A 14,323-nucleotide genomic window follows, 5' to 3' on the forward strand; every position below is an offset into this window, starting at 1 on the left:
GTAAACAACTGGTACCAGTCAGAGTGGAAAGATTAGTTGATGGGGACATATCCCTGGAATGTGTAGATAGATTTTGTTACCATGGTGTTATGATTGCTGCAGGTGGCGGTGCAGTGGCAGCAGTGACTGCAAGAAATAGAAGTGGTTGGCGGAAGTTTAGGGAGTTGTTACCCCTGTTGACATCAAGGGGGATATCTCTCTCCAACTAAAGGGAAAACTTAATGCAGCTTGCGTTCGAAGTGCGATGATGTATGGCAGTGAAACCTGGGCGATCAAAAACGATGAAATATGAATGGTGAGATGGATGTGTAATGTGACACTGAAGGATAGGAAACCAAATGTGGAATTAAGAGGTAGGTTAGGTATAGAGAGCATGAGTGAGGTTATGCATAGGGGTAGGTTGAGGTGGTTCGGACACATGGAAAAGATGGGGAAGGGCAGCTGTGTGAAGAAGTGTATAAATATGAATGTGAATGGAAGAAGAGCTCCAGGCTGTCCGAGGAAATCATGGAATGAGTTGCTGAGAGATGATCTCAGAGTTAAAAGCCTAACAAGAGGGCTAGCAACGGATTGCGCTGCCTGGAAAGCAGCCATTAGGTGAAACACGGCTTACACATTCAAGCATGCAAATGGCCGTAAAACAACGACGACGAAGAAGAAGAAGAAGAAGAAGAAGAAGTAGAAGCAGAAGAGGAAGAGGAGGAAGAAGAAGGAGGAAGCAAGACCTTTATGGGTGAGTCACATTTAATCACCCACCAATAGGAATTGATTATTTTGCAGAACGCCAACTCGCAACACATACGCAGGTTATCCTGGTTCATCTGCAGGTCACCGGGTGTGCAGCGGCTTGGGTCCACCTCGCAATTCTCATCTGACTCGTATAGAGCCTTGATGAATTCCCCTGAATGGTGTAAACAAAACGCACTGTTAATCAGCATCATCTGCTTCGCATCGTGTGATGAAGGAGGATCTTTCGATCTCTCAATAATGGAGACAAGTTCAGAATACCAAGTATCTTGATAAAAGGTCAAATTTCATAGATATAAACTTAGCGAAATACCAACAACCATCAATGACATCATCAGTGACATAGGGGACATAGCATGTATAATTGTATATATATGAAGAACACAAAGGACAAAAGGATTGTGACACCAAAATGTAAACAACCATTAACATGGATGAGCTTTCGGGTCTTTGAAAACTCTGTAGAACAGCAAGGATGGTTGTGATTTATTTCAGAAAATTATATTCTGCTTGACCTCTCTGGCACTCCGATGTGAGCACTTGGCTTACGATATTGAGATTCTCGGCTCAAATACAATACAACGTGTTGATTTGTTCACTGTGACCCGGACGTCATTGTCAACATGTAATGTATGTGATGACGATGGTGTGAGTCGTCGCTTTCTACGACTCTCTTCACTTTGTTGGCATGCTCACAAAGCATTGTGCGTTGTGCGATGGCTGAATAGGTAAAAATGGATGGTGAGCAGGTGAGCTGGTGCCAATGAAGGGAAAAACCAGCATGAAGTTGACACAGCTGTCTGCAGATGCTGCGCAGTGAAGCCTTAATTTGTGCCACCACTGACTTTCATGGGCACATTTATCCACGATGTTGTGCTGCCCAGGCTGACCTACCAGTGCGGTTTGATATTTGAGTGTCCTTCTCATAGCCTTAGCCGAAAGAGGCTTCCCCCACAAGGCAGTGGGGATCCGTTACCCTGGACAAGGGAGGGGCCCATACCAGGTACTGTTAGCCAGAACCAGCTGAGCACGGGACTCGCATGGGGCAGGGAGGTCACTCCCTGAGCGTCCTCCCCGCTTGTTCCCCCTTCCAACTTTCACCTTCATCTCCCTCAACATTCTGCCTCGCTCTTCCCCCTCGTCAAACACCTCACTGCGCCTCTCCCAATCACCATCAAACCTTTTGTCCGCCCCATTCTTCCCTTTCTCCAAGCTATTCTGTAATCTCCGACACACCTTCAACAGCTCCCCCTTCCTCTTCCTCTTCCTTAATGGTATGGACCTCAAACATCCGGGGCCTTCACTCAAACAGACGTGATCTGCTTAACAGAAACTTTACTCCTTCATGACGTCTCTGATTCCTTGGTATCTCTCCCAGGTTACTCCCTCCTCCGGTATGATAGACCTGAGCCTCGTCCTGGAGGTGGGGTTGCTATCTTTATAAAAAACTCTCTTCCTCACTCGCCCTGCACTGCCCTCTCTCCACCTCACCCCCAGGAATACCTTTGGCTACGGCTTCCCCTTCGCTCCCACCTTTTGTTCATATGTGTGTTGTACAGTCCACCAAACAGTGGTGACTCCATCTACATCTTGCTGTCTGGGAATATGGACCAACTTCTATCTACCCATCCCAACTCTCTCTTCCTCATATGTAGTGATTACCTTCGCAAAAGCCGAAGGTTATGTTTTGATCGCTGTGTATTTATTTGTATGTCTGTGTGTGTGTGTGTGTGTATGTTATTCGCATAACTCAAAAAGTATTCAACCGAATTGCATGAAATTTGGTGGGATGATTGGTTATTATACGGGACACATTTGATTAGATTTTGGGAGCAATCGGGTCAAAGGTCAAGGTCAAGGTCACGAAAAGGTCAAAATCGTATTTTTGTTGTTCTGTTCCCTACACTCCCATGCCAAGTACAGAACAGTAGCTGCGGCGAAGGTATGCGCTCTACCGAGTGCCCGTTCTAGTTTCAACTGTCACCATGCCAGTTGGCTGGGTGTGGGTACCTCTCTCACCAGATATGGCTCTTCAGCAAAGGACTTCTGTGACTCACTGGGACTGACACAATCTGTCAATTTCCCGACCCGGATTTCAGTCAACCGAGCATCTTCTCTTCTGGACTTGGTTATGACTAACTTCCCTGAAAATGTCTGCTGCTCTTCTTCTGCTCCAATCGGCTCTTCTGATCATGTGCTTGTTAAAGTGGACATCTCTCTGACCATTCTCAGAGAGCCTCCTCAGCGTCGACGAGTCTGGCATTTCACTCAGGCCAACTGGCACGGTCTTCAAGCAGCCATCAATCATCTGGACTGGTCTCCCATCTCTACTGCCTCTGACATAAATTCTTCCTGGGAATTCTTCCAAAGCAAACTGCTCTCTCTCATGCACAGATTTATCCCATCTCGTCTTCTGTTGTCATACCCTTCCTCCCGTCCATGGTACACGGAATCTTGTGGTGAGGCTATTGCCCAGAAACAACTTGCTTTCGTCTCCTGGAAAGCAAATCCAACGGAAGGAAATCTCATTTCCTTTCACAAAGCCCGAAACAAGTGTGTGTCCACCCTCAGGAGAGCCAGGAAACAATATCTCTCCATTCTCAGGACCGAACTCTCTTATCTGTCTCCCTCTTCCAAATCCTGGTGGCATCTGGTCAAATCTGTTTCTGGTGTTTGTTCCCCCTCCATCCCCTCCCTCACCTCAAATAGCCACACGGCTGACTCCGCACGTGAAAAAGCTGAATGCCTCAACTCTGTGTTTGCCTCTAAATCTTGTGTCCCAAACCCATCCCTCTCTGTACCCACCGTACCCAGTCGTACCCAGCTGCTCCTGGACTCTGTGTCCTTTCCTCCTGACAAGGTGGAAAAGTTTCTGTCAACCCTTGACTCGGATTCTGCAACTGGACCTGACGGCATCAGCCCACGGGTCCTAAAATCCTGTTCTTCCGCTCTTTCACTCCCTCTCTCTGTTCTCTTCACCCTCTCTTTTGCTCAAGGTCATCTTCCATCTGCTTGGAAATCTGCCAACATCACCGCTTTGCACAAAAAAGGTGCAAAAACAGATCCCAGCAACTACAGACCAATCAGCCTTCTCCCAATTATCAGCAAAGTCATGGAATCCATCATTGCTTCAGATATGAAATCTTTCCTCTTCTCCAATGGCTTGATCTCTGATCATCAATTTGGTTTCAGACCTGGACACTCTACTCTGGACATGCTGCTTCTGCTTTCTCAACAATGGATGGAGGTCCTCAATGCCAAACAGGAAATTAGAGCAGTCTCCCTTGACATATCACGTGCCTTCGATACGGTCTGGCACCCCGCTCTGCTCACCAAACTCTCCTCTTTTGGTATCCATGGAAATCTCCACGCATGGCTGGCGGACTTCCTCTCTAGTCGTAATCAACGTGTGGCCCTGAATGGGTTTCTCTCATCTCCTCTTCCTGTTCAGGCTGGAGTTCCACAAAGCAGTGTTCTGGGCCCTGTGCTTTTTCTGGTCTTCATTAATGATCTCTCCAACTCTCTGGAAAATCCTCTCTATCGCTTTGCTGATGACCCCACTCTCTGCCGCTCCATATCTCAACCCTCAGATTGGCAGGCAACAGCCTCTTCACTCTCTGCAGATCTGGACAATATCACAAACTGGTCACACAAGTGGAACATGTCTTTCAATCCTGACAAATCTCACACTCTTACGATGTCTCTCCGAAAAGACCGACTGGACAACCCTCCCATCCACTTTCTGAATAATCCTCTCCAAGAAGTTCTGTCACTCAAGCTTTTGGGTCTCACTATCTGCCATGATCTTTCCTGGGAAAACCACATTTCCACGCTGGCCTCCAAAGCCAGTTGGCACTGGGCATCCTCCGTCATGCGAAGTTCTTCCACGGTACACCTGAGCTCCTCACCACATACAAGGCTTTCATCCACAGCTCAATGGAATACTGCTCTCCCCTCTGGGCTGGTGCTCCTGCCTCACACCTAGCTCGTCTTCACGCTGTTGAAACCAAAGCATTCAGAATCATTGGAATCTCCCGCGATGAAGCTAACTCCAAGGGCCTCTCACTCACTCACCGCAGGCAGGTTGGTGGTCTTTCCGTCTTCTACCGACTCCTCTCTGGCCTTGCCCCCCCAGCTCTCTCTGGGCTCTGTCCCGCAAATATTCCTACAGGTCGCACAAGATCTGCCTGGCAACCCTCTTATGGTCAAACTGCCAAAATCAAGACTCTCTGCTCACCTTCACTCCTTCATTCCTCTTTTCTCCCGCCTCTGGAACAAAGTCCCTCACTCTCTTCAATCCCACTCCACCCTCCAGGTCTTTAAAACAGCTGTTCACCACAATCTCTTATCTTCCCCCATCCAAAACCTTGATATTTTCTACCCCCGCTAATTTCACCCTCGTTCCACTTTTTTGAAATACCAACTTCTGTCCTGGAAGTCCTTGGTGTCCTTGTGTTTTATACTTCTCCCTCCCCCCCCCTTCCCACGCCTCCTCCCCCCAAGCCCTCTCCCTTCCACACATCTCCCTGCTCTCAAATGTTGTGTTTGTGCGCTTCCCCTTCTCTCCCTATCTTATTTTCCGCTCCCTCTTTTTATATATTTTGTTTGTCTGGTTGATTTGTTTGTGAAGTAAATGTTAGCTCTTTCACGAGCCTCGATTCAGTATACAAAAAAAAAAAAAAAAAAAAAAAAAAAAAAAGCTGTGAATGTGCCGTTCATAAAAACAGCTACTCTGCTACCCATATTCCTCCATAAGAAACAAGCTCCTTCATGAGCCTTAAACACAAAACAGATAAATGTACACACACAAAGCAAACACACATAAAATACACTCAAGTTCTCACTACTCAACATACGCACCAAGTGCATCCTGGAGATACTTGTGCCCAACGAGCTTCAGGAACTCCTCAATGGCTTTGGTACCCAACGTGTTTTCTCGAAAGAGTAGGTGTTCGTTCTCGCCGCACCTTTCAATCTCTGACAGCACCATCTCACAAAGAAATTCCTGCACAATGGAAGGTGTGGGGAGCGGGATGGGGTGAGCAGAGAAATATAATGTCATTGATACCAATTTATAATGTTTAAAGGAGCAGACAAAATGAAGACACCCATTTCAGTTGAACTATCAATAATATCCGTGACAAAATTAACGGGTGAACACAATGAACTTGTTGCTTGAATTAAATACAAGTTACGAAAGATAAATCTTATGTTTATAAATAGTAAAACATTTTTATCGCCTGCTGTTGGGTTTTATGCTTTAATCCATGCACACTTGGACGATGCATTTTTCCACAGGCACTGGCCATAATGACGGGATATATAATCACAACACAACAGATCAAAACAATTGTATAATTATTGTCGTTGTGTGTTAAAAGTGGGCTTGGCTGTTCACAACACATTCTGCGGTGATCGAGTGATCATTTCGGTGAATTCGGGGCCAAGATAAGGTTAATGGATCTGCTTCTTCTTTTTTCTTTTGTTGTATACGAAGTTGAGGCTTGTGTAAGAGCTAACACATAGAACATACAATAAAGGGAGCGGGAGACGAGAAGGGAAGGGAGAGGGAAGCACAACAATAGAGAATAGGGACATCGGGAGATGTGGAAGGGAGAGGGCTTGGGGAGGGGGGGGGGTGGGGGCGGGGGGAGAGCAGTATTCCATCAAACTGAGGCTGAAAGCTTTGTATGTGGTGAGACGCTCAGTAGTACCGTGGAAGAACTTCGCATGACAGAGGATGCCCAGTGCCAACTGGCTTTGGAGGCCAGCGTGGAAATGTGGTTTTCCCAGGAAAGATCATGGCAGATAGTGAGACCCAAAAGCTTGAGTGGCAGGGCTTCTTCGAGAAGATTGTTGAGAAAGTAGATGGGAGGGTTTTCCAGACGGTCATTTCGGAGAGACAAAGTGAGAGTGTGAGATTTGTCAGGATTGAAAGACATGTTCCACTTGTGTGACCAGTTTGTGATATTGTCCAGATCTGCAGAGAGTGAAGAGGCTGTTGCCTGCCAATCTGAGGGTTGAGATATGGAGCGGCAGAGAGTGGGGTCATCAGCAAAGCGATAGAGAGGATTTTCCAGAGAGTTGGAGAGATCATTAATGAATACCAGAAAAAGCATAGGGCCCAGAAAACTGCCTTGATGAGCTCCAGACTGGACAGGAAGAGGAGATGAGAGAATTCCATTTGGAGCCACACGTTGACTACGACAAGAGAGGAAGTCCACAAGCCATGCATGGAGATTTCCATGGATACCATAGGAGGAGAGTTTGGTGAGCAGAGCTGGGTGCCAGACTGTATCGAAGGCACGTGATATGTCAAGGGAGACGGCTCTGATTTCCTGTTTGGCATTGAGGACCTCCATCCATTGTTGAGACAGCAGAAGCAGCATGTCCAGAGTAGAATGACCTGGTCTGAATCCAAATTGATGATCGGAGATCAAGCCATTGGAGAAGAGGAAGGATTTGATATCCAAAGCAATGATGGATTCCATGACTTTGCTGATAATTGGGAGGAGGCTGATAGGTCTGTAGTTGCAAGGATCAGTTTTTGCACCTTTTTTGTGTAAAGCGGTAATGTTTGCTGATTTCCAGGATGCTGGCAGATGACCTTGAGCAAAAGAGAGGGTGAAAAGAACAGAGAGAGGGTGAGATAGAGCGGCAGAGCAGGATTGTAGGACTCGTGGGCTGATGCCGTCTGGTCCAGTTGCAGAATCAGAGTCGAGGTTTGACAAAAACTCCTCCACCTTGTCAGAAGAGAAGGACACAGAGTCCAGGAGCAGTTGGGTTCGATTGGGTAAGGTGGGAACAGAGAGAGATGGGTTTGGGACAAAAGATTTTGAGGCAAACACAGAGTTGAGGCATTCGGCTTTGTCACGTGCGGTGTCAACTGTGTGGCCATTTGAGGTAAGGGAGGGGATGGAGGGGGAACAAACACCAGAAACGGATTTGACCAGACGCCACTAGAATTTGGAGGAAGGAGACAGGTTTGAGAGTTCATTCTCTTGTTCCGAGCTTGGTGGAAGGAACTGAGATTGCCTTCAGTTGGATTAGCCTTCCAAGAGGCAAAGGCAAGTTGTTTCAGGGCAACTGCCTCACCACAAGATTCAGTGTACCATGGCTGGGAGGAAGGGTAAGACAACTGAAGACGAGATGGGATAAATCTGTGCATGAGAGAGAGCAGTTTGCTTTGGAAGAATTCCCAGGAAGAATTGATGTCAGAGGCAGTGGAGATGGGAGACCAGTCCAGATGAGATGATTGATGGCTGCTTGAAGACCGTGCCAGTTGGCCTGAGTGAAATGCCAGACTCGGCGACGCTGAGGAGGCTCTCTGAGAATGGCCAGAGAGATGTCCACTTTAACAAGCACATGATCAGAAGAACCGATTGGGGCAGAAGAAGAGCAGCAGACATTAGCAGGGAAGTTTGTCATAACCAAGTCTAGAAGGGAAGATACACCATTGGCTGAGATCCGGGTCGGGAAATTGACAGATTGTGTCAATCCCAGTGAGTCGCAGAAGTCCTTTGCTGAGGTGCCATGGCTGGTGAGAGATGAACCCACACCCAGCCAGCTGGCATGATGACAGTTGAAGTCGCCACAAATGAGGAAGAGAGAGTTGGGATGAGTGGATAGAAGTTGTTCCATGTTGTCAGACAGTGAAATGTAAATAGAGTCATCACTGTTTGGAGGACGGTACAAGAATACAAGCTTTCACTCGCGTGATGATCACAAAGCCTATCGACACGTGATCCATTTCAAATTTCTAGACTATGACGTCACACTGTGTGGCAATAACGCGAGCATAAAAGCAAAAAATAATGATAAAAGTAAGTACGTGTGCAAGTTTCTTATCGCTGCAGTAAGTAAAGGAAGTTATTAAAGGGTAACCACACTCGTTTCAAAAACTGAGAATTGCAAGATGTGATCATTTGAAATTTTCTGCCTTACACCCTTGTATGAGAACAAAAAGGCAGAAGCACTATTAAGCAGCAAATGTAACTTCATGAATCTGCTGGCAATGTCTGTGCATGTGGCCACGCATTTCCTTTGTTGGTTCCTGATTGGATGCGAAAGACATACCTTCATGCGGCTTTCAGAGCCAATCAGAGACGTCAGATAGGAACGCATGGCTGGCTGCACAGAAACAGATGGGGAGTTCAATGAAGTTGCATTTTTTGCTTAATGTGGAAGTTTTCATACAATAATGGGAAGTGGCAAATTATATGGCAATGAAATGAAGCTATTGTGTGTTTTTACATTTCAGTGTGGTTTCCAAATTTCCTTTGATTAATCTCAAATAATGTTCATCATTGAGACGAATAGCGATGGTAGTACTCGGTAGAGAGCATACCTCTGCCAGGCTGAGCAGTTTACGTTTTGTATCCCACTGATAGGCCGGATCTGTATCCGGACCTGAACCAAAATCGAATCGATTTGTTCTTGTCACCTACCCAATTCATCCACCAGGTTTTGTCATAATCCGTCCACAACTTTTGGAAATATCGTGCTATATATCGTTTTCGGTCCCATCTCTCAATGCTGAGGAATCACTTTAAAAATCCTTGTATCCGGATCCGGATCTTCACCAAAATTTAATTAATGTGCCCTTATCACACACCCAATCTATCGACCAAGTTTCGGCCAAATCTGCCAATAACATTTTGAAATATTGTGCTATATATACTTTTTGGCCCTATCTCTCAATGGTGAAGAATCACTTTAAAAAGTCTCGTATCTGGATCCGCATCTTCACCAAAAAAAAAAACCACCTTTAGAGGCCATTTTTCCCCGCAAGCGGGGGTTGGCCTTTTTCGGGAACTGTGGTTGTTGTTGTTTTTCGGTCCCCTTTTTGAAGCAATGTTTTACGGCCGGATGCCCTTCCTGACGCCAACCCTTTTTGCCGCCTTTAACGACAAGCAGGGAATTACCAGTGAACTGGTACTCAATTTGCCGACCTCGGAAGGTATGACAGGCTGAGTCAACCCCCCTGGCGTTAATTCAGCGATTGACCGGGATTCGAACCCAGGATCCTAGGTATCCTAAGCCGGCACCCTAGCCGCTAGCCCAACACCAGGGATCTTCACCAAGATCGAATCAATTCGTCATTGTCACACAACCAACCTGTCCACCAAATTTCATCCGAATCCATTCATAAATTTTTGAGATATCCTGCTCACAGACAGACAGACGGGTGAAAATACAACCTCCATCCACCTTTGGTGGCGGAGGTAAAAAGTGGGAAACTAGCGATCAAGAAGAGGATGGAAAGAATATAGCAGGAAGAAAAGACAAGGGATCTAGGTGGAGAGATAGGTAGAGGATCCCAAAGTCCACAAAATATTACAAGGAAGGTCCATTCGTCGGGCCAGCTGTGTCTCACCTTGGCATTCCCGGTGCTCTGTAAAATGTGAACGAGGGCACGTGCCACCTCCTCCTTGCTCTTTACTGACAGTAGGGGCTCGAGAGCAGCACATAGTGCTCCGTGCCGTGTTGTTATGTGCTCCGCAAACTCCTTGTAGCACTCCATGGGGAGCACCGCGATGCTCAAAAAACGTGCCTTTATGCGTAGGGCTGCAGGTGGGGATGCAGCCTTACCCGCACCACTCAGCTTAGTGGCGGCCCCACTCACACCACCCCCGCCACCACCGGGCCCGCTGCCACCGGGAGTTGAAATGGCGTACCATTTCTCAACAAACTGGCGGCCCCGTACCGCCATCATCGGTATCATGACCAGCCCCACATAACCACTCGCCTTGTCTTTCTTCTTCTTGCTTTTCTCTTGTTCCTGTGGAAGAGGTGAAAGAGGGCATGATGAAGACCAAAAAAAATGGATGGGTTCTCTGAAAAAAAACAAAAAAAAACAATGGACATAAGAAGAAAAGAACAAAGAACAGTGGAAAAAAATGGTGAATAAGCGACAAACAAGAGAGATAAAAATAAATAGCGAGTTCAGGTAAGCAGGCGCTGAGTGCAATATGGGATTGTAATTATTTAAGGAACAAATTGTGGATTAGGATTAGATCACAGATACGATCAGCTGGTTGCATCATCAATACGGTGTAGTTATCGTCATCACAAGTCATTGTAGATCTCATTATGCTACCTCGCTGCATGTTATCTCTTGTGTTGTGATCAGAATGCTGCATCAAGGAGGACGCCTCCCTTCATGGGAGATGTTACGCTTGTTGTTCCACCTGCTCTTGTGACTTACGGACGTTAAATATCTCGCGGTCTTTCAAAAAGAGCATGCCGATGTACGCCGGTGCCCTGGCCAAATTCTGCATTCTTGGGCTGGTATAGAGTGTGGACGCAATGCATCAGCAGCGTAGCTGTACCAAGTTTGCTGTGTTTAACCGCCAACTGTCCGATCAGCTGTACGGATCCAGCACTCGGGAGGAATGAATCCTTTAATTGTTACAGGAGCCCGTTTACCTATGTTGTTGCAATGTTCACAAAGGAGCATCGCCCGTGATCACCTTTAAAGCTTCAGAGCGAAAACCCCCTGCACTGACAAGACTTGGATTCAAATTCAATCCTTCCGGGCTCTACCTCAGGCCACTGGGGCTAGCAAACCCCGTGTGACAATGAGCAATGTCCGTGCATAGCTGCTAAGCCAGCTCCGCAAAACTTTTAGGCCGTTGCTCTTGCCCTAGCCAGGTGATAGACCCAAGAGATGATGGTGCATTATTTTCTGGATGGATTCTTGTGTACGGATCCCCTGTAGCCTATATGTTTTCACACATCGCTGGTAATCCACAAATACCTTTCAGGGATGCCTTTTCAAATGAACTATGGTAATATGCCTTTGGCGAGCTGGCTATATGCGCACTCTATTCGGAGGTCATTATGGCAGTACCTGCCGACAACTTGGTCAGTCGGTTGCCGACTGCTTTTGCAATGGCATGAGTGTTTTCACTTTGTCGATTCCACATTTTTGTTAGCTTTTTACCGTCGGTATAAGGCATTCCTGTTTCCCAAATTGTCCAACGATTTGATTTGCTATTTGGCCAATTAGCCGTTTGTTACGTACCTTGTACAAGTGTATGGTCAAGTGTCGAGCGGAAGACGGTAAAGCTGCAAACTCAAACTGCTCTCCCCAAAAGAGGTTCTCACGCCGCGCCTTGCTCGTGGTTCGTGCACACAGGGCGTCATCCACACACACCTCACAGAAGTAGCGGCGTTTCGGTGGAAGGTCTCTCGCTTCGATCACCCACACCCGAAGGGAATTCTCCACACGCCGAGTGTTGTCCTGTCAGGCGGCCGGTGGAATTGGACAAAAAGGTCATGGCTTGGAACATCCTTCGGAGCAATCCACACCGTTGCAATCTTTGCATGTTTACCTGTGCAGCTTAAATTTGGGTATAACTCGAAAAATGATATCAAAGATGAAGAAGTCCTGAATCCATTTTGTATAAAGCATCCTCGACTGCAACCGCTTTAAGTCACCGAGGTTGCCGATTCCAAATGGCCCACCTGCCAACTCAGAATGCTAAACGCCAATCGGAAAAAGAAGATCGTGTACAGACCGTGAGAATCAAACATGTCCACATGGAAATTCTTAAACTTGGCGACTTTATGCTCGGTGGCGTGAGCAATATTTCGAGGTATGCACTGTGGGTTTATCGATAGTGGTCTTTGTGGATTCAATCATTTTGTTCACCTCTCCGTTGTTATTATTCGATAAATTGATAAGCAATTGTCGGATATACATATCACCAGCAATGAGCCTCATTTTATGCCACGTTTCATTAAAAACACAGAACCCAGAGCCGTACACACTTTGTCTTGGTCCCTCCTGTTTGCCTGCAAGGTAGTGGAGCGACAGGGACGCAGTGGGAAGCCGGCTGCAGGTGGAGACGAGGGAGAGGTTTGTGGACGTCTCGCCTGATGGCTCGGCTCCAATTACTGTGCGCTGCCTGAATTATTGATGTCGTTTACATGCAGCACGCTCAAGACAAGGCCAAAATGGATGCTTGGCCAATTTTGCTGCCTGGTTGGATGATGTGTCCAAGTTACGGAATTTAAACTTTCTGAACACTTGTCGTGAAACACAATGAGCGACATTCCAAGATGTGTCAAAGCAACGACTACGGCAAGAATTGCACAAGAAAAACATATTATATCCCACCCGAACAATAATAGGAGGCCAACTTTCAAGTAAGGCTGTGCTGGTACACTGGAGGATTTTTTCCCCACGATTTTCCGGATTTTACGTGAATTCCCCCCGTTTTACAAAAATACACGAGACACGACATATCCAGAAAACATTACCACGTGAAAACGGATTGCTTATGGGAGTTCAATAGAATTGGAGATGAGCATAAAGCATTTAAAGTGCTTGGTAGTGAAAGTAAAATGATGGATTTAAAATAAGGTGAGGAACATCAAAGATGGGGGAGACATCCCCGATGGCTCGAACGCCATCGCTTCTTCAGTCGGACACAATTGGTGAGCATATGTCGCAGACAAACATACTGACGATGGGAGGTAAACGGTAGATTGACACCGGCATGGCGTAAAACTCAGGCTATTGTGCCATAAGAAACAGCCAATGGAGGCAGCTGGCTTTGCCAATAAATCTCCAGCATTACCCGAGCGTAAAGTAGGCAGCTGCTTGGATTTCATGAGGGCCCACCATTGGAATCGATACGTGAACAAACAACAATATCTTGAGGAGCAAATGAGTCTTCTGATGGTTTGACAAGGGATTTGATACCATTCATTCATCGTAGAGGGCATATTTCAATGAAGGTTTGTTTGGTGACGAGGAAGTGCAGCTGCACACTTGTAGTTCCAAACCCAATGCAGGTCGTCGTTGAAGGATTTTGATTCAATTTATTCGGAGAAAGTTCCTTATTAGTGCAGCTCATAGATGCATCGTCATCACGAAAAATTAACTCTGGCCAGTGTGGCATGCAAATATGGATGCTGTGCCACTAAAATACAACGCCAACACATGTCACGATGACAAAGAGCTTGGTTCCTTCACAGACATTTATAAGGGGCTAAATCATCGGTGACCTTCCACACCGTAAAGGTCATTCGCCGCTTGTGATATTGAAAAATACAGCTCCTCGGGACATCTACGGACACTCATCACAGCACACCTTCGGAGTTGAGGTCGAACCCCGATGTATATTTCACACACGGAGACACACACACACACACACACACACACACACACACACACACACACACACACACACACACACACACACACACACACACACACACACACACACACACACACACACACACACACACACACAGACATGTCAGGTCCACATCCTACAACCTTCATTTCCACAATGCCACCAGCGTTTTGCCTTTATGTGCTTTCCTGTTGTTATTGCCAACATGGCTCCAATCTGTAACTGTGCAGCCTGAGGACATCAACTCAGTTTTAGACTGTACGGGGCAATGTTGCTGTCCCTCACAGACAGAAGCGCTTGTTTAATTGTGGTAGCATTCGCAAAGCTGTATCTGAGATGCATTAAAAGACAAATAACCAGTTATAAAAACCACTGGTAACTCTTATTCATCTGGAAAGATTTTTTTTTAAAGTATAGTGCTTTTACAC

General features: G+C 46.4%; 1 protein-coding gene across 1 annotated transcript in view; it reads right to left on the reverse strand.

The window, feature by feature from the left end:
- LOC144890811 (disabled homolog 2-interacting protein-like) overlaps positions 1-14,323 on the reverse strand; it is a gene marked incomplete at its 3' end in the record, with an annotated part of 32,801 nt that overhangs the window by 10,968 nt on the left and 7,510 nt on the right. The window contains exons 3-8 of the mRNA XM_078772650.1: positions 12,217-12,354; positions 11,774-11,992; positions 10,375-10,528; positions 10,124-10,314; positions 5,608-5,752; positions 757-901 (exon numbers count right to left, since the gene is read on the reverse strand). Of these exons, the coding sequence (XP_078628776.1) occupies positions 757-901; positions 5,608-5,752; positions 10,124-10,314; positions 10,375-10,528; positions 11,774-11,992; positions 12,217-12,354 (992 nt within the window). The remainder of the gene's footprint in view (positions 1-756; positions 902-5,607; positions 5,753-10,123; positions 10,315-10,374; positions 10,529-11,773; positions 11,993-12,216; positions 12,355-14,323) is intronic.

The sequence above is a fragment of the Myxine glutinosa genome, chromosome 2, assembly GCF_964187855.1.
Source record: "Myxine glutinosa chromosome 2, kmMyxGlut1.1, whole genome shotgun sequence".
In the NCBI taxonomy this organism is placed as follows: Eukaryota; Metazoa; Chordata; class Myxini; order Myxiniformes; family Myxinidae; genus Myxine; species Myxine glutinosa.